The sequence below is a fragment of the Catharus ustulatus genome, chromosome 1, assembly GCF_009819885.2.
Source record: "Catharus ustulatus isolate bCatUst1 chromosome 1, bCatUst1.pri.v2, whole genome shotgun sequence".
Lineage (NCBI taxonomy): Eukaryota > Metazoa > Chordata > Aves > Passeriformes > Turdidae > Catharus > Catharus ustulatus.
In genome coordinates, this window is record NC_046221.1 from 17,765,207 (window position 1) to 17,791,541 (window position 26,335).

Here is a 26,335-nt window from a genome sequence, read left to right on the forward strand (position 1 = left end):
TCTATTTACATAATTTATTTGTGAAGCATTCTGTATGGTGAAAAGCACATAAACCAAAGCAGTTTAAAAAGGTTGCAAATATGGATTCCAGTCCCATGCCCCATTTCTTTAGAAATAATTTTGAATTTGGGTACTGAATACATAATAAAGATATGAATTGATTGTTCGTACCAACTTATAAGGGCTTGAATGATTTTTCCAGAATAGATAGGACAATATATCAATTATTTATTGTGTTCTTGTGATGGGAAAATATTGCTTTGAGACTTACTTTTAATTGGAAATATTATTTACAAACATTGATGCTTCTTCCTGATTTTACATAATTCTGTTACTGTGTGTTAAGCTGCTACTGATTCACGTATTTTTTTATCATGCCATCTGATTTTTCATGGGTGCTTTCATTGCTCAGAAAGAAGGGTTAAATACAATATTAAAAACAAGATATGCATTTTACAGTGCACTTAGGCATCTGTTGTATGTCCTTGCAATTGCATAGAACAGGAAATGATGCTTTGAAATACTTTGTGCAGAAACCTTGTATGAAAAATTCCCCAGGGAAATGATACTTGAATCATTTTTAGTAGCCTGGGATTCTTCAGTCCTTGAACTTGATTGTATGCCTTCTGACTTTGATTTTAAGGACTGAGTCTATAGAGAAATAAACATACAGATCTTCAGTAAGGTCTGTGACACAATAATCTTTGGTTTGTTAGATCTTACATGAAAATGAAGCATTCATTTTTTATCTCTTGTGATGCAAATGACTCTACCCAAAAGGCATTCCCTTATGGATATTAGATAGTTATGTATTTGTAATTTCATACTTGATTTGCAAGGAAAACTATGTAGGGACTTTGCCTTCAGTAGTGTGTACTTGCCTGTGCTAAATATCATCTGTTTCTTGCTTGCTGTCTTGCATCCTTGTTTTGTTTATGTTTTTGAGAACTTTTCTTGTTCTTTTTTAAAGCTTTTTTTGGCAAGGGATATTCTGGTGTGTGTGCTGTGGTTGGAAGTGTCACAGGGTTACTCAACAGATGTTGACTCTCTTTATAAATCAGATTCTTGCTTGTTCATAGTGGTGGCTGAAAATTACTATTACTGAACATGTCTCACATTTATTTCTGATATTGGTTTTTTCTGTTACCATGCTGACAGACCTTGCAGGGGGCTCCAGGGTTGGCATGAAGTTCACAGTTTCTTTTTACTGTGCTCTTTCAAGAAATAATTACTTGACTGTGGGTTTATGAGTAACTTTTAGTTCAGTAACTTGTGAATACTTAAAATTTACATGAAATTACAAGGAAATTAGATACTCTCTTGCTACATTGAAGTTCTGACACTCCTGTTTCTAAAAGCTAGTGGAGTTCTCTGTATGGCTCTGTTTTGAACTGAGGTCGCAGTACTTCTATATGTAAATTGTAGTCGTCAGTTGTTACACATAGTAAACTACTTTTTGGCTAATTAAGGAGGTTTTTGTTAGAAAGAAGATGGAAGTATATTGAAGACTTAGATTTTTTTCAGTGTTACATTTATGCTTGCTGTTCACCTATTTCTAACTATGGTATTTGCTTATTAGCATTTTTCAATATCTGTGGTTGTTGGATCATTTGAAACTTTGCATCATGCATTGCATATTAAAATCTGAGAGGAGAAACAAAAGATTGCAAAGGAGTATTGAATAGATGGGTTGCTGTGAGTCACTTGATGGAGGAAATCACTCTCATTTTTTAGAGGCCAGTGATATTTTTTTTACTAGGAGCTATTTCTTTTGCCAGTTTACTAGGATCAAAATGTTCTTATTGGCTCCAGTTTCTGCTTGTGTCCTGAGATCGAAAGCCTGAAACGCGACATTTATTTGTGCAGAACTGATAAAATGCTCTTGTGTTTGGAAGCTGAACAGAGTGGTTAGGATCACCTCAATAACAAACTCCATCCTTAGGCTAAAGGATTATGTAAATTTTACCCTAATCTTTGCATTGTTTGAACTTTAAGCTCAAGCCTCTCATTTTGGCAGTTCTGCAGTGCTCACTAATTTTTCGTTCATTAGTCATCTAATCGCAGAGTCTTCTTGGTTTCACACTGATGCTTTACAACATGAATGAAGATGATAGATGAGGACAGACTAGGCTGAGATAGAGTCCTTGATATTTATAACTGTTCTTTCCAAAATCTACCATTAATTCTTCCAGGCTATTTGGAAGATCAGGCTGTCAGGCTGCTCTGGATTCTCCATATTTTCCTGTTCCTGAAGCAGCTCCATTTCTTGGCTAGGCTGTACTGTCCATTTGTGTGTTTTTTTCTTGCTGAAAACAGGGTTGTTGGAGGTAGGGAGGCTGGTCTTTGGAGCACTTGCTAGTGTTTGTTCTCCCTGTTGGACATAAGCAAGATGTGGGTTTCTGAGGACAAACTGTAGCATCTATGGAGAAATGCGTTGTGTTTTGCATACCTGAATGCTAAACGTTTCTCGTGGAATAACTCTCCCCAAGCAGCTGCAACATTTTTCTTGTAGTAATATGTGTTGCTGTTGTGGTTAGAGTGGAAGTGTTCTGTCTTCTCTATAGATGTTGGCTGAGTCCACCTTGCCAGCTAGCACTGCAGTTTGATATTCCAGCTCTAAGACTGAAGCAAAAGAGATTCTTTTGGAGTAGGACAGGGAGAAAACCAAGCAGTAAATTCTGACACGGATCAGCCAGTTGCTGAGCCACAGCAGCAGAGCTACTGGAGGACAAGAAGACTATTATTTCTGTTTGAATGCCCTTTGAATAGGCTATAGGCTCTGGTATCTAAATTTGTTTCACGCATCGTTGAACTAGAATCTTTAGAGGAGGGTCATAGGATTTTGCATGCTTTCTTTGTGTCTCCTGCCTTTGAGTGCTGGTGTGGCACTCACTTTGAAAGTTGAAATGGAAGGCTTTATATAAGGCTGAGAAGGTGAATATTTTAATATGTTGCTTGAGTCATAGGCATATAAAATTATCCATAAGAAAAAAATCCCGCCCAAGATTACTTATTTCTGCACAAGAGAAAGGATTGCAGTAGGGCTGTAATAGGAAAGGAGACTTTTTTGCTTTTGTGTTTAGAATTTGCATACTGAGATGTTCAGAGAAAATAGCTAAGGGTGGAAAAAGCAAAGGTGAAGTCATAATATGACTAGAGGAAAATGTTTTACTGGAGAAGTCTAACCAATTGCATGTTCTGTTTTACTTGTATTAAGTAAGGAGGTACTAGTCCTTAAGAAAATCATCCCTGAATTGTGTGGGAAGGAGAATGTTTTTTTTGTACTTATGTATGTGAGATATGCACAGCCAGAAATGGGGTCCTGGAAGTCACGTGCTTATTTCTAAATAGAAAGCAAATAAAACATGCAAGCTGTATGCATTTCTTGTGGTTCCTTCAAGTCTTTCATTATTGAATGTTGATTTTTAAAATATCTAACCTAATTTAAAATTCAAGTGTTATTCTATGTGCAGTATGACCAGAGGTGCAGTGGTGTAAGGGGCACTGCTTTAGCATACACGTTTGAAAATACTAATGATCATCAAGTTATTTTGGTTATGGGGGGAGAAATTCTATTTCCAAGTGTACAGGAATGTCTAGGAATTCTTACTTTTTTCTTGTTTTATTTTTCTTTTTCAATGATTCAAATTAAAACTCCTCTGCTTATCTTTTTCTGTTTTAGACATCAAAAAATAAAGATGGAAAAGAGCAGAGTGAAGCTATATCACCATCGGAGGAGGAAGAAACTTTCTCTTGGCCTGGTCCTAAAACTGTCGTGCTAAGGAGGACATCTCAGGGTTTTGGCTTCACCTTAAGACACTTCATAGTTTATCCTCCGGAATCTGCAGTTCAGTTTTCTTTTAAAGTAAGTGGAATTAATAATGAAGCAGTTTATATAAAGCCTTGTACCTTTTAGGATCAAAAATCCAGTTTACTTGAAAGTAAATATGTTTATAGATCTGTCTTACACAGATGAAACATCCCTTGTAAGGTGGGTGGGCTCATGGCATTGTTTAACAGTTGGTCCGTTGCTGGTCTGTTCCAATAAAACGGAATTGACTGAGTATGTCAGTCAGTTAAAAATATTTGTATTGTGGGTAAGAACAGTGGTCATTGCATTACAGAAAAGTATTTCTCTGTACAGATTCTTCTTTTACTCAAAACCAGTGTCATTAATTAGTCTGTACCTCATCTGAAGTGTAGACTTGAAGGGTATGATCTTTGGTTTTTTTGTTGTTGTTGTTCCCCTCTCCTCCCCAGCTGAAGTTTGTCACACCATCACATTAAGAGATGAAGAAGAATGTTTGCCTTAGTTTCTAACTGAGGATCCTAAACTCAGTCTATTTTAGAAAGACAGAATGTGTTTCTGTGTTAGATTCTTTCTGCTGAAAAGAGGATCTGCAGTTCTCTGTTAGTCAAGAGACTAATATATACAAAATGTATACAAGCCTACATAAAAAGACAACTTTGTTAAAATATTTTAAATTTTTTAAATTTAAAACAAGAATATCTACATGTTAAGTAGTTAATTGGTCTTCCTTGCTCAAAGCATGTATGTGTTCTGTGACTGAAGTTTTTGAAAGTTGCTGTTACATAGGGTGTTGAGAAAAAGTCCATTTAGTAACTAGAGGAATTTGAAAATTGAGAGAGGGTGTTTCTAGTGAGTTCAAATAATATTTACTCATTTTAAAGGCGTTAGGTGTAGTAGTTTTCATGAGCTTTGCTACCCCTGAGTTTTGCTTTTGCTTTTCCACTTAGGTAGAAGAATAAATTCTTACTAAGATGGGGAATAGGTATTGAAGCTTTCTGGAAGCAGCATGCAGTTAATTGACTCATGTATCTCTGCAGGTGTTTTTCAGTAAAATTGTCTGACTTTGCCTGCCCTTGGTGGCTGTAAGATTTCTTTAAAAGTAGAAAAAGCTTTGCAGAAGAAAGTTGGCACATTCTTCCAGTTTACTGCAACTATTTAGCCTTCACTTGAGTACCCAAATTTTTTCTTTGACAAGGAGTGACTGAAGTTACATGGAAGTGAAACTACTAGCAGTATCAGGTGATCCCAACATTTTTGTCATTGAGCACAGGTAATAGCAGTCTGTGGTTGAATTCAGTGTGAAACAGAGGAAGGGAGGATGAGGAAGCCTTGGCCTTGAGCAGAACAAATGACACGCACTTGTTAGCATCTCTCAACAAGAGCCCCTGTTCATGCTGAGGGTGAAAATAAACAGCATGAGCAGGATTAGCCTCCTTAACTAAGAAGTGACTGGATATGTTCTGGGAAAAAGCCATCACTAGATGTCTCTGAGGGAGTCAATATGCAAAAGGACACAGACATAAGGGAAGGGCATTATAAAGAAGAAATGTCAGTCCTTCCTCTCTTGTTTATATCTGATGGTTTCTGAGGGGCCCAAGCAGTTCTTAGTGAGCCCAACACCTGTAAATCTCAAGACACGTCTTGAGATTCTAAACTCCCTCTTTTTCTGCAAGAGAGATCTTCATGCTTCTTAATTTTTTTCTCTGTTTCTTCTCTGACGTGTTAGAATCTGGTTCATTCATTCCTATTTCTGTACGATTTTGAAAAGGAAGTAATGAGATGATTTGGTACTGTAACACCTTTTTTTCATGGATTCAGTTACATAGGACGATGGTAAGGTTCATTTGGACAGAGCCCTTGTCCTGAACAGTTATATTAACCTGAACGATTATATTAATTAACCTGAATGGTTATATTCTCTTTTCTTCCTTTTAATGTCCACGAGGCAAAAAAAGAGAACAGATCTTCCAAACTACTTACAAGTCTTTGTAAGGTGGATTTTGTAGAAGTCTATGTACCTAAGTTACAGTACGAAAGAATGAAATTCTTCTATTGTCAGCTGATCCTAATATGAGGCAAATCAGATTTCTCAGCTGCTCAATAGGATCTTTGATCATATAAAGTTACCACCTAATTACAGTCTCTCTCATTGATTGTAAGCTCAAGTGTCATTCCTCTCTCTTTCCTCATTGATCAAAATTTTAAGCCTCAGAAGTCACAGATGTTTCATTTTGCATTCCTCAAAGGAAGTATAATAACAATGAATATAATTTGGTTTTCTGACTGTTTTTAATCTTGTAGTAGCTTTGTCCCTCCTTCACACCTGAGGATGCAGCCACTGCTGCTGTAAGATAGAGATTACAGCTGGATGTTGAGGATGCCCTTGATGTAACAGCTGGAGTCACTCAATCCTTGACCTGTTTCTCAGAACCACAGCCCTTTGGTTATCACAAATGTCAGTGTGATGTTGGTGCTTTCCCTCCAGATCAGTGCAGCAGTCTCTATTGTTTACCCCAAGCTAAAAAGCATTCTTTAATTTTTTTAATTCCTCCTCCACCTCCCAAGGTAAGCTTGCCCTACAGTCTCTTAAATTTTGCTACAAATCAGCATAAACTAGCAGAGGTAGTGAAGAGAAAGAAAAATATCTAAAAGTGCTTTCCTTCAAGCAATCTTTCCACATTCTTTGTGGATATATGTTTTTGATGTTTTAAGTACCTACTGTAGGTTCCAATTCAGAAATACTGGTGAAAATGTCTCCATTCAAAATTCTGCTTCTGTTGCTTGTTTGAAAAAACTGTTAATGGGTCAGGTGGAATCTCCTCTGGGAAGAGGACAAGATTCTTACAAGGGGGAACAGTGGCATCTCTAGGACATAGAGCATAATATTCTTAGCCTTCAGGGTGTGATAAAGATCACACCACAGGTGCATAATCCATGGGAATTGGAAGATAAGCTTTCTCTATGCTTATAGAGGATGCTGCTGCTTGGGAAGCCACTGAGGTGAATTTTCTTGGAAGCAAAGAACTGCATGCCAGAGGAGGTATTGAGTGGAGAAAAGTGGGCGTTGCTTTATAAAATGTGTAATAACTTGTTCTCTGCTTAGGTGTGCTTGAGGTGTTGAGTTTTAAATTCTGAGAAGTTCACCGTTCTAGTTGTTAGTCTAATAAAACCTTTGTTCACTTGGAAAGTCTTTTTGTTTATTGTCCTGAAGAACTGGCTGCAAGGAAGGAGATCTAGGCAGATCTGCTTCCAAGACCTGGCTGACTGCTCTGAGTCCCAAAACACACTTGTCTTGATACATAAATTCAAATTACATTACAAATAAAAAAAAAATACATTACAAATGCATAAATAATAGTACTTCAGGTGACTTGATTTTTTTTGCTGACAGCCTTTTCCCATATGAAAATTATTGGTTATGATCAATTCAGGGAAATGTCTCTGCATATTTTAAAATGGAATGCTAATATATTTTTAAAATTATTTATATTTTTATTTTTATATACACATATAATGTTTTATATCTAATTCATTTAGCATTCCATATGTATGCAGTAATGCAGGTCCAGGTCAAATTCAGGGTATTTTGCTAAGTTCTGTTGTCTTTACTTTTATGGTTCCTGCATAAAACAGCTGTTTAAGTACAAATCAAGGGTCTCTTTCTCATTGTAATTTGCCTTAATTAACTAACTTATAAACACTGTGTTATGTAAAAAACTGTTGTCTGGTCATCTCTTGGGAGGGACAGCCCTGTGTGAAAGATGACCTTGGAAATTGAGGATGTGGTTTGACACATTTCATTTTGGCAGAAGTACTTGGCTGTGCTTCTGTGGGGACACACAACAAACTGGAAATAGCTGCACATTCAGGAATAACCCATTTATGTGTTGTGCTTGCTTCCCATGCCTCCTTTCCCTTAAGAAAGTGAGTAAGGAATGTGTTTAAGATTTCTTAAGTTAGCATTGCAAAAAGTAACTGTTACATAATGCCTTTAACATCAGGTGTTCATTAGGATTTGTTAGAAACACACTATTTCTGCAAGTGATGTTTGCTCTTCCAAGTTCATTTATCTGAGAAGCAAGTAAGTCATAAAATCTTTTCTTCAGGTATGGATGCAGCATATACTGACATCTTGCCACGTGTAAGGGCTGAATGTAGGAGGAAAAGCTGGCTTCAAAACAGTTGTGTTAAAAAGCATTCATTCCATTTTTCAAAGCCTGATCTCATTGGCTTGATACCATAAAAAATGAATGTTTTGCAGCTGTCTTTGGTAACAGAACTTTGCATGCCTGTGACAAAACTGACAAAACCCACTGCAGTATTTCATAGATTACAGTGTTTCTACATTAGTTAAACCTTGTCGTCAAAAATGTTTGTTACATAGCATCAAACCAAGTAGCCTATCATACATGTAACCCAGATTTTTCAGTCTGTGAAGTCTAATATTTCAAGTCCCAAAGATGTTTTTTCACTTGACAGATATAGCCAGAACTCAAAACATGCAGAAGTTACTAGAAGTTGCTTGTGTCTAATTCTGGGCAGCTGATTGCAGTTCAAAAGCAACTGAGTGTTGTTACAGGGCTTCAAGAGTAAGCAGCCATGGTACTTACCTTCTAGTGTGCCATTTTTACCAAAGTATAACGTAGACAAGACTGTCCAACGCAGAGATGCCATTGCTGCCCAAGCAATGTAATTATCATGGCTTTTTAAAAGTAGAATATATGCTAGATTTTTGTTAATTCAGTATTTTGGGTTTGGGGGAGTTCTTTTATTCTTTACTTTTTTGTTGTTCTTTAAAGTTAGCTTTCTGTAATATCTTTAAAAGCTCCAGCAGAACTTTTGTGTGCCTTGTAAGAAATTTTGTGCTGCTAGGACATACTCTTTCTGACCATTATACAGTGTTCATATCCAGGTCTTATTTCCTCTCTTTCTCTCTTGAGTGGATTGCTCAGCTCAGCGTGTAGTTGCTTTGAGCTTATTTGATTTGAAAAACATAGTGATTTTCCTTTAAATACAAAATGCCTAGAAATTTGGAGCTAGTCCATCTAAAAGTAGAAGGAAATATCCAGGTGGAAATTATTTCTGTGGTCTTTTCCTTGCTCCTTCTTCAGCACAAAGCTCTTCTAATTAGCTGAGGGGAATAGTTAGAAATATCTTTAAAATACTACCTATTAGACTCAGAAATTGTATTTGATGAAGTATTTATTGCTCTATGAAGGCCACAGTTTAGAAAGCAAGCAGGTTTTTTCCTAGTTAGATAATTGTGCTTCTTAAATGGTAGAATTTTGTAGGCAAAATTAACCATGATCTTCATACCAAATTATTGATAAGAAAGTAACATAAGTAATTTTTTTTTGTAGTTTAAGCATGCCATTTTCCCCCAGTACTTTCCAGTTGTGTGATTTTTGGGATCAGTGAGCAGAAGGAGATGCTTCAAGGCTGTTACTAAATAATGTTTGGGGTACATATTTTTCCCCTAGTAGTAGTAGTAGAACTGAAGGCAAAACAAACTCAGTTCATATTTCAGAGAGTATATTCAGACAGTGCTTACAGATGTGTGTTGTATCTCTTGCATACGTTGCTTGGAATGGTCAGGTGATTAAAGTGTAACCTTTCTTGCCTGGCTTTCAGGGTGAAACATGCTTGCAACCACACACAGTACAGTATGAGAATTCATGGTAGCATTTCATGGGGTTTGGTGCATTAGTTTTCACATAATCCTGTTCATGTTGTTTCTGTGTGAATGTTTCATAGGATTGTGTTTAGTTGTTGTTTGTAAAATAGCTATTACTCTACGTTCTCAGAATAAAAACCTTAATTCTCTAAGTTGAATAGTTGTGGAGAAAGTAGGTACCAAAATGCAGACTTAACCTTACCAGTTCAGTTCAAGTCTTTGTACCTTACAGATACCTATGCATTTTTTCAATTTACTGAATTTTTAATATGCACTCTTTCTTCCTCTTTAGGATGAAGAGAATGGGAATAGACAAGGTATGTCTTGTTTTTACTCTCTTATAGATCCAGTATATTGAATGCTTCATCTGTAATAGACTTGAATTGCTACTTAAGAGCTTGAAATTTAAAATCACTTCAGTGTGAGCATCAAGCTCATTGATCAGTTATTTAATTCTAGGTTATGCCAGTCAGTTCCTCTCCATTTTCATAGCTTTCTCTCTCCCACATTGCCTTTGTCTGCTTCTTTCTTAATTTACACATTAACTTATTTTCATAAATTTATGCTATATCTGCATCGAGTTAATTCAAGTTTCTCTTTGGTACTTAGCTGTTTCTCATCCATGCTTCCTTTTTGCTGATATCTTGTTATTCCCTTAGAAGAGTGAAAAACATGTTGATTTAAGGAAGCTGGTTTTGAGATTGGAAACTCAGTCCCACTTTGCTTCCCCAGTCGGTCAGGATGGTGAGGTACAGGGGCAGTGGGATTAGGTGCCCTGTGAGTGCCCCTGTGCAGGGTTCCCCTGGTGCTCTGGCTGCCAGCTGGGCACAGCACTGCCCAGACCCAGGGGCCAGCGTGGGCTGAGTGCTGATTCTGGGGGTGGCTTCTCATCTGCAGCAAAGCACAGGACCTGCTTTCAGTGTACCTTTGAGTACCTCCTTTAGTTGGAAGACAGAGAATATGCCTGAACTCCTGCTTCCATTTACTTTATGTAGCTGTGATGTATTAGAAGTATCTTGGGAAGTATTAATTTATTTGAACTTTCTTACTTTTCTCTTGGAAGCAGATGGATTCATGCATTTCATCCTCCTAGTTTTACTCAGCTGTCATCACCTGCGTGTTGAACAGTGAAAAAGTTAATGTCTTCCTAATTCTTACCACTTCCTAAACTTGAAGCATCCTTTATCTGTTTTGACATACAAAAAGAAAAAGCAGAGTCCTTTAGGAAGGGAAGGGAATTGACCTGTGCCAAACTAGTATGGAGGATGCCACTTGTGGTCTAGAGAAAAAAGTTCCATGGTGTTCTTTTGTTCTCACAGGGAGAACTCAGGCAGCTAAAGATGTAATGTAGATCCATTTATCTAAAATGTTTTCTGATGGCTATTTTTCAGTAGAGAAACAGCAGTGAAGAAATATTTGGTTCACCATGAGATCTGTGAAGGTAGAAACAAGATTACTTTCTGGAAAATTTTGTGTAGCTTCTAAACCTATGAATCATAGCTTAACCATTGCTTATTTATAGTGCTGTAGTATGTTGTATGCCTTGAAATACAGATGAGAGGGCACAAATGCTTTGAAAGTTAACAGCATTCTCATGGAGGAGAGGAGGTTGGATCTGTCCCCTTGGAAAGAAATGACTGTGAGACAGAGGATGTAGATGTCAGTAAGGCTTGACCTGCCAATTTTGTGTACTAAACCTTTAAAAACAGTAAAAAGGAACAAAGTATGTTAGCCACTTTTCTCCAGCATTTGGCATGATCTTTGGGGGCATAGGAGGGATGAAACTGTCCTTTATTTACATTGCTGAAGGTTGTTCCTGTTCCCAAATAAGGGGAGTAGGCAGAGAAGAAAATGAGGAAAAAGGCACGTGTAATTTTGCATGTTTCCAAAGTGATGTTTGTTAGAGGCAGCAGGTAGGGCAGAGGCTCTGTCAGGTTATCAGTCTGTGTATCTATCCATCTATCCCTGGGATTGCCGGAGCGCTCCATGGATGGAGCCGGGCGCCGGAGCCACCTCGTGGCGGGTCCCGGCATTGCACCACGTTGGGAAAAATGACCTCTGTGAACTGCAAACTGCAAATACCCTCCTGAGAAACACTTTTCTCTTGAAGTCTGTACATGATAATTCACTTAATTCGTTTGATCTTTCCTCTCTGAAAGACTAAGCTAAGGGAACCCAAGCATTTAGTTTTTGTGAAGCAGTGTTTGCCAGTGCAGAAGTGTCTTTTTTTGTATCAGTTGTCAGTGAAAATTTGTAATTATCTGCCCTTTATGCTTTGCCCTTGTCATAAATTAGGCTTAGCTGTTAAAAACGAGGATTAAATTAAATTCAGCATTTATGTTTGATTAGGTGAGTGTGGATAAAAGCATCTCTATTGCTGTTACCTTCCATTGAGAGCACTTGTATATTTTTCCAGAGGATCAGAGCACCTAATTAAGTCTAGATGGCAGATGATAAAAGCGTGTACCCTGTTTGATGTATTCTAACAGTGAAAAAAATATTTTTATATATTTTAGGTTCTGCTATAGAATTTTAGAACATAGTTAGATCAAGCTCCTTGCATTAATCTTCCTTTTGATAAGCAGTAAAATTTCAAAGCCTTTATAATGGAACCTAATGCAAATTTGTTCAGGAGACCTCAATTAGGAATGGCACCAGAGGAAGATGATGGCCCAAAAGCGAGGTTGGATTGTCAGGCAAAGGGGTTAGGATGCTGTGAACAGGAGACACCTCATGGACAATAACAGGGGACAGAAGAGGACCACCTCAGCTGTGTTCATGCACATGAACAAGAGAGAGCCTGCAGGACAATGGAGCTCTCATGCCTTTTTCAGGAGCTTGCTGAAGCCCCTGCACACACAGAGGGGTGGTGGGATATCTCACAGGAGAGGGTCAGGGTGCTGCAGTGGGTAGAGGCACTTGGGAAGACCAGGTTGGGAGATCGTGGAGTTGAGTTGCCTTTGTGGTCCAGTTGTGATAGCAGCGGGGATGCATGGAGCTCTGGCTTGGGGTGGATGGAGAGCTGGCTTAGAGCCTGTGGTCAGGATTTTTGGGCAGTGTTTTGGTGGGTGTCTGCTGCTGCCCTCTCATGGAAGTAGCCAAGGCTTTCTTCAGGCTAGTGGTGGAGGCTTCAGATATGCTCATGCTGCTTCTTGTGGGAGACTAACCCCTGTTACCTGCTGAAAGGGCATAACAACAGATTTACCATAGATATTTTGTAGTTATTATTTTAAATTTTTCAGTTCTTTTCCTGTTTTTGCTCTCGATTGTTGCTTAAGCCAATCATAGAAATACTTTTTTAAGCAGGTGCATTTTATCAGAAGATACAGATTCTCTGCAGTGGATTCTTTGGTCTCTGATTGGAAACTTCTGTAAACCTTTACTGCTCTCCAGAGAATCTGTTATACTGACCAGCCTGTATTATGTATTTCTTGGAGTTATTACCCCCTGAAATATAAATACCCCTTGGAGTATATATTTTGTGTGTTTTGGGATGACTTGCCATCGGTTTGCCATCCTTCCTGTTTTCTGGAGTTGCCCTGTTTCAATACTCAGTTATTTATTTAAGTGGTATCTCACAGATGGATAGAAGTCTTCCAGAACAGTATACTAGGAATATTTGGAGCCAGACTGAAAAATACCTACCTATTAAAAATCCAGCATTCTTACTAAAAACTTGCACTGTCAACATGTGATAAGTGAAGCTGGAGGAAAACTTCATACTATTTGATTGTACATTTAGTATTATTACCATTTTGTCTTTCAATACAGGTTTTGTACATATGAAGATAGTTTCTTTTATATTGTCCTAAAACATGTTCTCCTTTAAAAAGGTTTGGCTTGGTGATTGTGATTGACGTGAACAGTGATAGACATAAAGAAATAGACTGGAAGAAGTTTTCTCTTTCAATAGAACTAAGCTATTTTGTGTCTAACACAGTACCTGGGAATCTAGTATCATTATTATCCAGTATCTTTGGTTTTTTTAGTGTGATATTCTTGCTTTTTATACTTTTATCTCTATTTCTATCTCTATTTAGAAGTACCTGTAGCGACTAGGAGCTCCTTTTCCCATAGAAGTCAACTTAGGTATATTATTTGGTGTATTTTTCTATAGAAGCCCAGTATGCGCTTGTTAATGATTTCATTTTGTTAATGAGAAGGCTAGAACATTAAACTTTATTACCAGGCTTTTTTTTTTTAATGTGCGTAAGTATGTACAAAAGTTTCTACCCTTCAATTGTCTATGTTAAATAGCTGTAATTTATTACCTGGCTTCCTTCAGCTCTGTGCAAGTCTGCTTTGACAGGGTAGAATCTTTGAGAGAAGGGTGAAAAAAATTCAGGAAAAGCTTTTTTTCCTGCATTACTGCTGCTTACATAAGGGCTGGAGTTTTTAATATTTAATTTCTTTTAACAGACTGTTGATTTCTGTAGTTTGTTTTCTCCCAGGATTTAATTTAATCCCATGGTTTTTAACATCATGGTCTATCAGCTCAGTCTGTTATGAAATAAACATATTGTGCCTGTAATGATGGGAACAAGGTAGATAAGAGCAAGAGGATGAATGTGAAAGCAAATATTTGGAAAGATCATAGATGGGTGGAGTGATATGATCCAAGGTATATGATAGTAGAATTAGGACTAAAAGGCAAGAGGTGTGTAACAGTAATGCTTCAGGATAGTGGGACAGTAAATTGCCCTTTTTTGTGGATTCCTGATCCAAGTTCATTTTTTAACACCTAAATATTGAGAATGCTAAAAGAGGGCTCACTTAGTTTTGCACTGAGACCAGAGCCTGATGATTCCTTGTTCCCTTGTAATACATTCAGAATGTCTATTGGATTTGTCTTCCAGCTTGGCTCATGTCTAACGTTTCTCAGTGCTTTCTGTTGAGGTCAAATCATCTTTGACTTTGAATAAGAATATGAACTGTAATTTCCAGGGATTTTAAGGGAGAGTCCATAGATTTGCTACTATGGATAAAAATTGTATTGCTCTTTGCTTATCTGAGGACTGTAGTAAATCCTCTAGACTAATCATAGATTAAATTTCAGACTTGAAAAGTTTTCATTTGAGTGAATTGAATGAAGTAATAGAAATGGCAAATAATGCAATGAGAAAACACAATTTTGGGGAGTTTGCAGCTAAGCTGAAACTGTGTTATATATTTTCCATAACATTGCCAAATTATTTTCTCATCTTCCCCCGCTGCCTTGGCATGTAGATGGGGTTGAGGTTGTATTAGTCAAATGGTTTAACAGAAAAGTAAGCAAAAGAAAAAAATCACCATTTTGGAGTTGCCTAATCAAAATGTCAAAATGAGCACTGAGAAATAAGAATGTATTTTTCCTGTGTTAGAGAGTTGAATACTAGATGTTTCTCTGCTGAATGACTCAACAGCACTAATTTACTTATGTTCTTCCAGAGGCTCATCCCTGGCTTGTATTTCAGCTAGTTTTTCAGTTGAGTTGCTTTTTACTTCACAGTGGGTGAAATAAGCTCTTTTGGGACTGGACTGGGACCTTTGGGCTCCTTGTCCAGAGTGGATTGCTAGTGGAGAAATGCTTACTTATGTATGAAATTCACTTTGCAGATTATAATATATGGAATGATCTGTAGTTGGACTCCCTCAGTTAAATGTAATCCTGACAGGTTTGTGATTTATATTTAATGAAATGAAATCTCAGTTAATAAATGTAAGTTTTGTTGTACTTTGAGCAATCTTTTTTGAGTAGTTTGGGAAATGATTAACGGGTTTTATTGAGTAATCAATTTGAATTGTTATATATTTCCCTTCCCTTTGCCTGAAAGGCATCCCAAGAATCAGTGCCACTCAGCATTATTAAACCAGTGAAGCTCAAATGTCTTGGATACTCAAAAGCATATTTGTAGATCTTCATACATTAAGAGGAATGTTCCTCCTCCTTGAATCAGAGAAAAATGTACGTAAGAACCTGTCTTAATTGACTCATTTGCGGTGTTTCACGGAGCTGGTTTCTTAAATGTAGACATGAAAGTCATCCTTTGCTATCTGCTGAGCATAGGGCTGAGAGTAAAAAAGTTACACAAAAAGTTATTTTACTAACCTCTGTAGACTTCATTGAATCCCTGTGTTATGAAGATTTCTAAGCACAGTTCAGCTGTCTTGAGCTGATGATTTTTTTTCTTCGCTTGGGGAAGAAGAGAAATTGCATGTTTTTAAGCAGTGGCTAGCTTGGAGAGACTTTTAAAGAAAGTATGTCCTATATTGTGTCCCATCACATGCTGGTTTGTGCTCTGCAGGTCAAAAACAAAGGAAGAGCTTTGTCAGCAATACCACTTTGGCATGAGATTTTTGTTTTCTTTTTTTTTCTTTTTTCCTTTCCTATTCAGAATATAAAGGTTGTCCTTTTCGTAGTCTTTATGACTCAGATATTTTAATCTGTGTTTTGTATCAAAAGGTTAATGACTTCAGAGAAATAAGTGCTTGTTGCTATGTTGTGGTGTTGTTGGTAGATTTGATAGCATAACTTCTGCCACGTCATTTTGTTTTCCAGGTGAATCATAGAGCAGTAATACTGTCTGGTCTGCAGAGAGTAGTTTGAAAACTGAGTCATGGTTACTGCATTTGATACAATACTAGTTATATTCCTTGTAGCAGCTAGATTCAAACTAGATTTTGAGGGGATTAAGCTGGAATTGGCACCTAGATAAAATCAATTTCTATGTCAGGTTTGGGGGAGTTAGGAGAAGCTTTCCTGAATATCACCCCCCAGATGTAAGTCACTTTTAAATGTTGCTTAGTGTTAATTCTACTCTTCTGTTCAAAAGTAGTAGTATTTTTTTTTAATATTCCCTTTTATCAAGGAGAACATTTTTGAATTCTGTTATTTTGTAAATATGGTGACTGCTAGTGCAACATATTCCCCTCTGCCACTTGTGGCCTCTTAAACATTTGTCAGGAAAGCTTCCTTGTAACTTTGCAATGGGAGACTTGCTTTCTCCTGTCAGACTGTGAAGGCATTATTGGTTTGAAGTCATAGCTCATAGATCCAGGGAGTATAAAGTTTAGATCAAAAATGATTCCATGATAGGTGTTATGAGTAAAGTCTTTAGTTTGCAGTTATTTGAACAAAAGTTAAGATACTAATCTTAGTTTGTAGATTTTACTGTGATCTTCGTGGTTATTATAGGAAACAGTCTCTGATTAATTAGAAGATTTGCATAGAATTATGGAAAACATATTGGCTCAGAAAAACCTTGTTGCAATAAATTGGTTTTCTATAGTTGTCTGGCATTTGATTTATAAGTGTTTGTGTTTCTTCAGACTACTTTTTCTTAACTTTGGTTGTCTAGACTAAGGACCTTATTTTTAAGACTCTCCTGATTCCTTACTATCTTTTTTATGCCAATGAATGTTTTTCTTGAGCCTTCTATATACTTGGGAGATTTATTTTTATTTCCTTGTTTCTGATGATGCTGAATCTCAAAATTAAAAGTTCAGGCACAGTTTGCTTACTCTAAAGTTGTATTTTCATTTGCATAACATCACTGAAGGGATGATGCACTGCAAGGAGTGTTTTAGTTGTTCAGTTCGCAAAACTACACTACTGCCTGGAAAAAACTTGCCTTTGAATTTATACTGACTGGTGACCATTTACTCATGCTGGAAATTTTCATATGCTTGCAAAACTGATACAGGAAAGGACAACTTGATGGGCTTTTCAGTTTCTGATCAACTGAGTTGGGTACTTATCAACTTTATTTGCTTTATTTTAATTACTCTAATGTAAGACTGCATCTCTCTCTCTATAGCTACACTTAAGGTGGAATGAAGTACAAACGAAGTTCTTTTTATAGAAGTTGTGCTTTTTGTCTGCTGTTTCCTTGCATATGAGAATGTGTTACTGGCAGCTCACACTTTGTCCTTTGTGTGTGCATGATGTCTTGCTTTTCATTTGCAGAAGATTTGGAAGAAATTGTTTTATTTGCTGGTAACCTGTAATGTAATGCTCAGTGATAATTACGAAGTATGTTATTTTGTTCACAAAAGTTTGGAGAAGGCAGAAGGCAAAATCACATGCAGTAGTGAACACTGGAAAAGCACGAATAAGGCTTATATGACTTACAAACTGGAGGTCTGAGGTGCTTTTACTATTCTTTGTTATATCACCTTGTCAGGAATTGCTGACATGCTCCAAAAAATGGAATTTTAAATATTAGAAACAAAATTCGTGAATCCTGGCAGTGGGTGGTGCAGAGCTGGAGACCTTAGTGTAAAACACTTGGCTGTGATGTTCTGTTCTAGATTGTGCTGTTTAGGAGGAGGGAAGTTTAAGCTCTCGTTTCTAGACGGCATCTTGCTTTTTTGCCTGATAATTGGGTGCAGACAGGACCATATGGAGATTTAGGCATAATTAAATCAGTGTAGTGAATGTTAAATTTTGAGAGACAAGGTGAGTTATTAGATAATCCATTTTACTTGAGGTTTATTTCTGTGATGATTGAGTGCACATCTTCAAGATTTATTCCTCTCAGCTGATCTGAAGAAAATGCTGTTGGCTTCTACTGTCAAAAAATACTGCTTAGCTTTGCTTGAGTTTCAAACTCGAAGTATAAATGTACATTTTTGAGATTATATATTCACGGAAGTTCATTTATATGTTGCTGATTAAAAAAGATTTGGTTTGTATCCAAATACTTAGAAAATCAAGGAGAAATGAAGAGCATGTATTTATCTACCAGAACTGGAGAGTTCTAAGATTTCTTCTTGTTTCCTCTTGTATTTGGATAGTGCTGAGCTGTAAAATGAACGTGCAAATGTAATCAGCATTTTGAACCTTTTATCCTGATTTTTTGCCCCTAAATCGATTTTTAGTGTGGTGGTTGACCTTTTTTAGGAAGTGAGAATGACTGTTTAGTATAGCCTCCTTCCGAAGTAAGACAAAGAGCCAAGTTTAATGTGCAATTAGCTTTCTGAATTGATTGATAAAATAGCGGTGGAAATGTGAAGTGAGTGCCCATAATGTCTCGGAGTAGCTGACAGGCAGGTCAGAAGTCAGATGTCAGGGAAACCTGCAGTCTCTAGTCTCCATAAATTGTGACAGGTTTCCCCTCTTACTCAGAAGTGGGAGGTGTGTTAAAGGAGTTCTGTGTTGCATGCTGAATGGGAGTAACTTTACCTGCCTGACCTCTTGATTTTGCATGTTCAGGCATGGACAAGGCATAAAGCAGCACTTGAATGTTAAACAAACTAGCAGTAGGCCACTAACATTTTTTTGTAAGAGTATTATATAAAGGAAGCTGGGGTGGGATAAATTAAATGTGCCATGGGAGCTGTATTATTTTTATTTTTCTTGCCACTTTTGGAAATGTATGTGTCTTCAGTAAAAGATAAGTGGCAGCAGTGGGAAAGATGTTTGGTGGTCCTATAAAAGGTCATTTAACTTCATTCTTGTAAGAGATTGAAGCAACCTTTTGTTCATGGCATCTGGGTAGATTAATCTTGGAGCTTCTCTAAACTTGCTGAAATGTTACTGACTCTTTAAAGGACAAGACCCATCATATGTTCAGTGTCTATTTAAATCTGCAGATTAAAAATGACAGATATTAACTTTGGCTCACAAAGAGCATTTTGTATGTCTTGTAGCTGTATCCCACTAATCAAATTTGAAGTATTTGGGGACTGAGCTGCCAGCTGAGTTTCTTGATTTGTAATTCAGTTGCTTTATATATAGTCTTTATCTGATTCTGTCAAATAAACTTTTTGATTATTTGCTCCCACTCTGGAACTATTTTTGAGAAGGCCATTTAAAGCCATAAGAGTGAACCATTTTGTTTTATGGTAAAATGGCAGGACACTGAGGATCTGCACAATAAAGGCATTAGGCTACAACTAGGATCTGAAAAATGTGAATCAGAGTCAGACAGTGATCTGGTTTTGTGCAGTTTATTAAAGTTTTTCAAATGAACTTTGCCCACATGGAAACTGAACTAAATAAAGACGTTAAGGGGGCACCTTACATTCAATAAATACTAGTGTGATTTGTTAAACATTTTAGGTGGACATTTAAAGCTGTGGGGAAAGTGCTTCCAAAAGCAGGTCCATTTGTGCCTAAATCTAAGGTCAGTCATTTCCGAAATGGTTAGAACTTGTTAACGCCAGTTTTAAGGAGCTTCTTTCATCAGCAATGCCAGTTTTAAGCAATTCCTTTATTCTCTCATGCTCTTCCTTCTTTTCCTGCAGTTTAAACTTCTCTCTCTCTCTCTACTTTTTGGGGATTCCTGCTGAACTGGAACACAGACCCAACCTATTTTTGTGCTGTGTCAGTTCGCTGGGCTAGCTCATCACATAACCTCCAAAGGTGGCACTTCTTTGATGAGAGTGTACAGCAGGGATAGCAGCTGGAGCCAGGAGTTGGGAGTGACCAAGGCTATCAAAGCCAGCTCTGGCACTTTGGCTGTGTGTACCTGGCTGTACCCTTTCTGGTTCTACCACTGGTTCTGTGACCATGCAGGGCTATTATGGATGGATTTATTTATTTATTTTCCATTATTTCTGGGTGGTTTTATTTGTGGAGGTGTTGAATATTTGGGGGTTTTTTTTGGGGGGGGCCTTCACTTTGGTTTGTTAACTTCACTGGCATAATAATTCCATGAGTGAAGCTGTGTAGATGCTGTAAAATGGCTTACTCCAGCTGTGTGCAAATGCAGGACAGCAACGCTGTATTTTAGCCTACTGTATAACCTTGGAGGATTTCTTTGTGTTTTTGTTTGTTTTGCTGAACACATACACACCTTCCTATATTGATTTTCAGGACTGTGGCTACCTAAAGAATTACTTAGCTTTGGTGACAGGCATGTAAAACCAGAAGGTACCTGTGTTTCTAAAAGTATAGAAAGTGTGTCTTGAGAAAGCAAGAAAATACAGCCGTACATGGTTTCTGACTACTGTGGAATAACTTGAAATTGTGTATATACAGATATGTACAGCGTATGCAGACATATGCTGTACATATAATTTGAATTGTAAAGTTATTTTTGAACCTTGATAAATCTTCAAGAAAACTTTAGACTGCATCTTGAAGTTTCTGAAAAACACTGTTGGAAATAATTTTTGTGGTCCATGAGAACTGTAAATCAATGTTATGTTTTTTCCTTCTAAGGGAAGATTTAAAAATTTTATTTCTCAATTTCCATTACATTACTATTTCTTTGTATGTGTCTATGAAAGCAGCAGGATTGCATCGTGAGATATTTTGAAAGTGAAAACGTTGTAATTCATTGTAATGAAATGCTATTAAGGGATATTCTTTCTTTCTCAGGAAAACAAAGAAATAGACTGGAGCCAATGGATACCATATTTGTTAAACAAGTTAAAGAGGGTGGACCTGCTTTTGAAGCTGGGCTGTGCACAGGTACTGTTCCATAGCGTGTTTATGTACATGATGTAAAATGCATATGATTTAAGTTGCTGCTACATAGTTCTGTCTTTCATTTAAGCTGCATTTTTTCCTTTAGAAGCCTTTAAGTTGTCCAGTGTTTATCACCTTGAAAGCACTGTTTTGCTTATTAAGGCATTAAAGTCTTAGTCTTTTTGATTTTTTTGTCCTAAAGAGAGTAATAAAATACATGAAGAAAAGGCAAAAAAGGGAAAATAATACCTGTAAGCTCCTATTACTTTGGTTTGGGACAAATTGATAACTTGAAAGCATTCAGGTCTTTGTACATTAAATAAAATTTTCCTATTCTACCTCATTTAAATCAAATAGGAGCAGTCCAAATCTCTATCTGTATTCTTACAAAATTCTGATCATTTGCTCGTTTGATCAAACTGGAGACCAGAAAACATGGAGGTTTTTTTGAACTGTGTCATACCTTTACTTAAGTGCTGAAAGAAGAAAAAAGCTGTATTAGAGTACAAAATCTTACAGGTGATAAAGTTACATACATACATGGATGCCACTGTGAACACAAGTTTCTTAAAAATATGGCAAAATTTCTATTCTATGAAAAGCTTGTGTTTGTCTCAATAGTTGGATGTTGATATATTTTTTAAAAGAGTTATGTACCTCAAATTGACTGGAATAGAGTAAGTTTTGTATGTTCTTCCTAAAGAAATACCAAGTTTCTAGGTTGATCAATTTAAAAACAGTTCTAGATCCTACTTGTACACAATAAGGGTTTTGTTGTTTGTTTTTTTTTTTAACTCCTCTTCAGATAGTTATTTAGAGAAGGGCTACTTTGGCAAAATTTGACTGCTATTATATAAAGATGTTTTGGCTTGATAAAATGCAGCATATGTTGAATTTGTACAGAGGAACCATGTTAATTTCTGCTCTGTTCAGTGTCTGCCAAATTGAGAGAGATGAAATCTGTGGAGAATATTATATTTTTAGTTATACAAGAGGTTTTTTAGGAGCCCAGAATAAAGAGCAGAAAATAAATTGAGGGAAGACACTTTTAATAACTGGAATATTCTTCTTAAACATGCTGCTTATAACAGTTACATCTAATTAGGTCATGCCATTATTTATTTTTTATTAATTTTAGGGTGAGATATATTACTATATCTCTGTCTTGGTATTATAAAACACTCAGGAATAATCAGCCAGTTAGATTGCTTAACCTCTCATGCAGACACTGTATACATTTCTTATTTTGCAGAATCAACTGTATTTTTCTTTTCTTGATGGAAAAAATTTTCCCTTTTTTTCCCCATGTGTTTCATGGTCACAAAAATGAAAATATTTGACTATTCCATATGAGTTTAGGAAGTTATGTCAATTCTTGTTTCACTACTGCAGGGTCCTTTGTAATACTGAAAGTTTCAATGTATGTTTCATCACCCATGATAAATGAGCTCCATTTCAGGAGCTTACTTGACTGCTTCTCACCAGAAAACTTGAAATACTCTTGCAAATTTGAGCAATAGAGAAAGGTATCTTAAATATAAGACAGTCAATTCTGAAGTATTTTTGAATACTCCTGTAAAATCATGTTTGTTAGAGGTAGAAAGGTAATACTTCTCCTATATTAAGCCTTTAAGGCATTTCATTAAAAAATAACATATCTGGGAGTTCATAAATATTAGAAATATTGAAATACTAACAGCCAAAGCAGATCTGTATTTCCCATGTCTTGATCTTCTACTGTCATTTTTCTAAATATAAAGAACTAAAATGTGTGTGGAAAGGGCATTCTGATTAATTTGTACTTTGAGCAAAATACATAGCAGGCTATCAGACTGATGGAGAGCTGTTAGAAAAAGCCTTCATGTTTCTGTAGCCTTTTTTGCACTACAGGCTCTGGCTTGCCCTTCCTATGTATCTGAAACAGAACAAAGTTGTACTTGCAGAGGTGTCTGTGCTCATGTCATTTATGTAACCAGCTCTGCACTGTGTCCCCATCAGATACTTTGGCAGATCCATGGCATGCATATTTCAAGTAGACTCGTGTCACAGCTGTGTGTAATCTAGTCTGCTTCTGTGAAAAATAAAAGCTGCACAAGTACAGATAAAATTATATGACCTACTCTTAATATTCCTAATTATAGTTTTTAGTGGGAATACTAAGTAAAGATCTGTGGCAATGTAGCCCACATTACAGGCTGTTCTTAAACAACCGGGAAGAGAGCCAGCTGAAGTCCCAGAGTAGGATCTGATGTGTTCTGGGCAACTTTTGCAGTATGACCTAGCCAGGACAGGGTTCAGAGCTTGTTGCCATCAAGCTTTCATTCATTGCTTGGGAAGCAGGAGACAAAACTCAAGAGTTCTTTCAGGCAAGAAGAAAGATGGTAACCAGTGGATGAAGGGAAATAGGTAAACTTCTGTAAAGTTGAAAATATCGCACCAATTTATTGGCATGATGTTTACTTTATGTGTGCAGACAAAATTAAAAAGTCAGATCTGTGGTGTTCGTTAATCCATGGGGTCTGTCTGGGAAACCTCCTCAGAGCACAAGCATTTAAAGCTTGTCCCCATGTTGTTGTCCCCATAACAGGCTGAGTAGTCAGAGTGAGCAGCTTTTTACTTGCTTTGTTTTGATCATGCCAGAAAAACAAAAAGGGCTTTCAGTTTCTAAAGCAGTGTTGAAAAAGCCATTCCTTTGGCCTCACTTTGCACAGGTCCTTTTTTTCAGCTCTTCTTCATCCAGTACCTTTTTTGAAGCTCCCTACCTGTAATTCTTCAGACCATTTTCTCTTCAGTAGGAAATCTGAGATACCTTTCTGCTCTTCTCATCAGAGATGTCTTAATGGTCATTTGGTCAAAAAGAACAGGTTTCTCATCACAGGCTAAAAATAGCTCTACACAATGTATTTGAAAATTTGTGAGAGTATGTGAAACTCTTAATGAGGAAGGTGTAACAAAATAGTTGGAGAAATAATTTTTTATTTTTGCAGAAGACTAACCTTGAATTTAACATGTGGGTATTCTTGATTATTGTTAGGTATAGAATTACAAAACAAAAAATATTTAAAAAGCATCTAGACAAACTAATTTCAGTTATAACTTTTCCCTCTCCAGGTGACAGAATTATAAAAGTCAATGGAGAAAGTGTTATTGGGAAGACATATTCTCAAGTCATTGCTTTAATACAGAACAGGTAAGATAATAGTGTAATCATTATGTGCCACACTTCTTGTATACTGAGCATGAAATGACCACTTATGGGAGCTTTGAAAAGTCATCATATTATTAAATTTTCATTAGTACACACTGTTTTATTCTTTTTTTCATATATTTGCTGATTACCAAGAAAAGTTTGAGAACAGGTGTGCTGGATTGTACCACAGTCCTTTTATTTTCGGTACTTGTCCCTTGTTAGCAAATAACACCAAGTGTTACAGAGGAAGTTTGATGTGGAAGTGGACAGATTAGGTATACATATATGTGTCAGTTGGAAAAGAAGATCCAGCTTGCTATGAGATCTAAGAACTAGAAAACAGCATATCTGGTGAAGGAAAAAAATTATGCTAGTGCTCACCTGCAGAATATCTGCAGCAAGTCTTTGCTTTCCTCTGTTTTACAGCAAATTATGAACCTTGCTCAGAGTTGAGAAAATACTAAAATTTACTGCTCCTGCAACTCACAAGCACTTGTGAAATCATTTCTGTGCATGAGTCTAGATACTCTTTCATGTCTCATGTCTGCCTCCATTTTTACAGTTTTCTTGGAGTCAATTTCTGTTCTATAACAACAAGTTTCCAGTATAGTACTGAGTTACGTCGCAAAAAAATGTATTATCATCAGCATGAAAGGATGTTTTTGAAGTACATCTCATGTGTCTTATTTTTAGTGGCTTGTCACGTGTTAAAACTTAGCTATGCTTACTGTTCAAAGAAGGAAAAATCTGATTGATCTTGTATTTCAGTGATGTTTTTATTCAAGATTTTGTTCAAAATGTGTATGTTACAGGTGGTTTGTGTCTCTATGGTTTTGTTTTGGACGTTTGTTCTGATTTTTTATAAACAGCAAAACTATTCAGAGATGTGACGGACAAGGTGGATTGAAATGTGTTTTCTGTTATTAATGCTGTCTGTACAAGAGCTGGACAGATGGGCTTTATTTCCTTAACTGGACATAACACTAGCCATGCATTGTTTCTTTATTTTGGATTTTTATAAGCAGCACTATTGTACAAGATATAGTGTATGCCCAACTGTGTAGATCAGTCAATTAACTCTCTTAATCCAAAAAAGGGATCAGTCACATCTTTGAGTGGCCTGTATGTCAGTGATTGTTACCTCTAGGTGTGCCTGTGAATCGAGTTTATTTTCAGTGAGTGTAGGTAGTGGACTATTCAGTAGAACTGAATCCCTGCCCACTGTGGATAAACTGGGCACACCTGAACAAGGCCTTGTCAGTGATTATCTGGAGCAGCCGGGAAGGGTGTAGCACACTGCTGCATCTGTCCCCTGATTTCCATGAGGGTAGGGAGGATGAAGGGATGCCATTGTTTGTTAGGAGAGAACAGTTTGTTTTCTCAAGCCAGATGTGTACATTACAGAAGACTGCAACAAAAGGTCATGTGTGTCCTTGAGCATTTTATACAGCATATACAACCGTCAGGAAGTCTACAGTTGAACCTCTTAGGATAAAAAGATAAATATTAATTCTGATCCAATACAGAATGCTCATACTCCACATCAGGGGCATACTTCATCGAATCAGCTGTCTCTTATTCTTTCCTTGAAAACAGGATTTTGGAGCTCAGGGCAGTTTGGTGTGAACATAAGTTTTTAACTTCCTACACTGCCATTTCATGGCAAATAAAATTGCATTGTGGTGCAAGTTGCTATTGCATTACCAAGAGCACATGCCATTATCCTCTATGGTAATACCCAGTAAAGATTTCTTTGAAGTCCATGAAAACAATGGAAATATAGAGTGGTCAGAAATATTTAGTGGTCAGATATTAGCCCACTTTCTGTAAATCCTTGGTTCAGGAAGTTGCTAAACCACAGGTTTTATCTTCATTGCTTGATTTAGTACTTTTTGACAGGTTGGCCTTGCACAAATTCACTTTTGAATATACTTACATTCTTCACATTAAAAGCTCCCAGTGACAGTTTTTGCTGTGTTTTGTAGCTGATGCTGCATCAAGCACACCTTGGCTTCTTTATTTGGCCTTGTGAAGGCAGCTTGCTGAAAGGACTTTCGAAAGGCTGAGTTGTCAGCTGCAATTTTTTTATGACAAAAGAGTTTCCTTCATAGTGTTAATATGCTGTATGTTGGTTTTCTAGGCATTTTGATTGCTGTACTTTTATTATTTTTAATTACTCATTCAAACATATTGAGGAGTAGAAATGCTTATTCTTTTGTCATTTTACTCAACTTCAGAGAAGTTCTTAAGGTTACAACACATTTA

At 36.8% G+C, this 26,335-nt stretch overlaps 1 protein-coding gene across 4 annotated transcripts in view; it reads left to right on the plus strand.

Moving 5' to 3' along the window:
* Positions 1–26,335, plus strand: part of ARHGAP21 (Rho GTPase activating protein 21) — a 113,375-nt gene that overhangs the window by 43,270 nt on the left and 43,770 nt on the right. For all 4 annotated transcript variants that reach the window (XM_033054211.2, XM_033054221.2, XM_033054230.2 and 1 more), the window contains 4 exons: positions 3,683–3,865; positions 9,778–9,802; positions 20,791–20,883; positions 23,992–24,070. In XM_033054211.2, the coding sequence (XP_032910102.1) occupies positions 3,683–3,865; positions 9,778–9,802; positions 20,791–20,883; positions 23,992–24,070 (380 nt within the window). Of the gene's footprint in view, positions 1–3,682; positions 3,866–9,777; positions 9,803–20,790; positions 20,884–23,991; positions 24,071–26,335 lie in introns of those variants that run through there.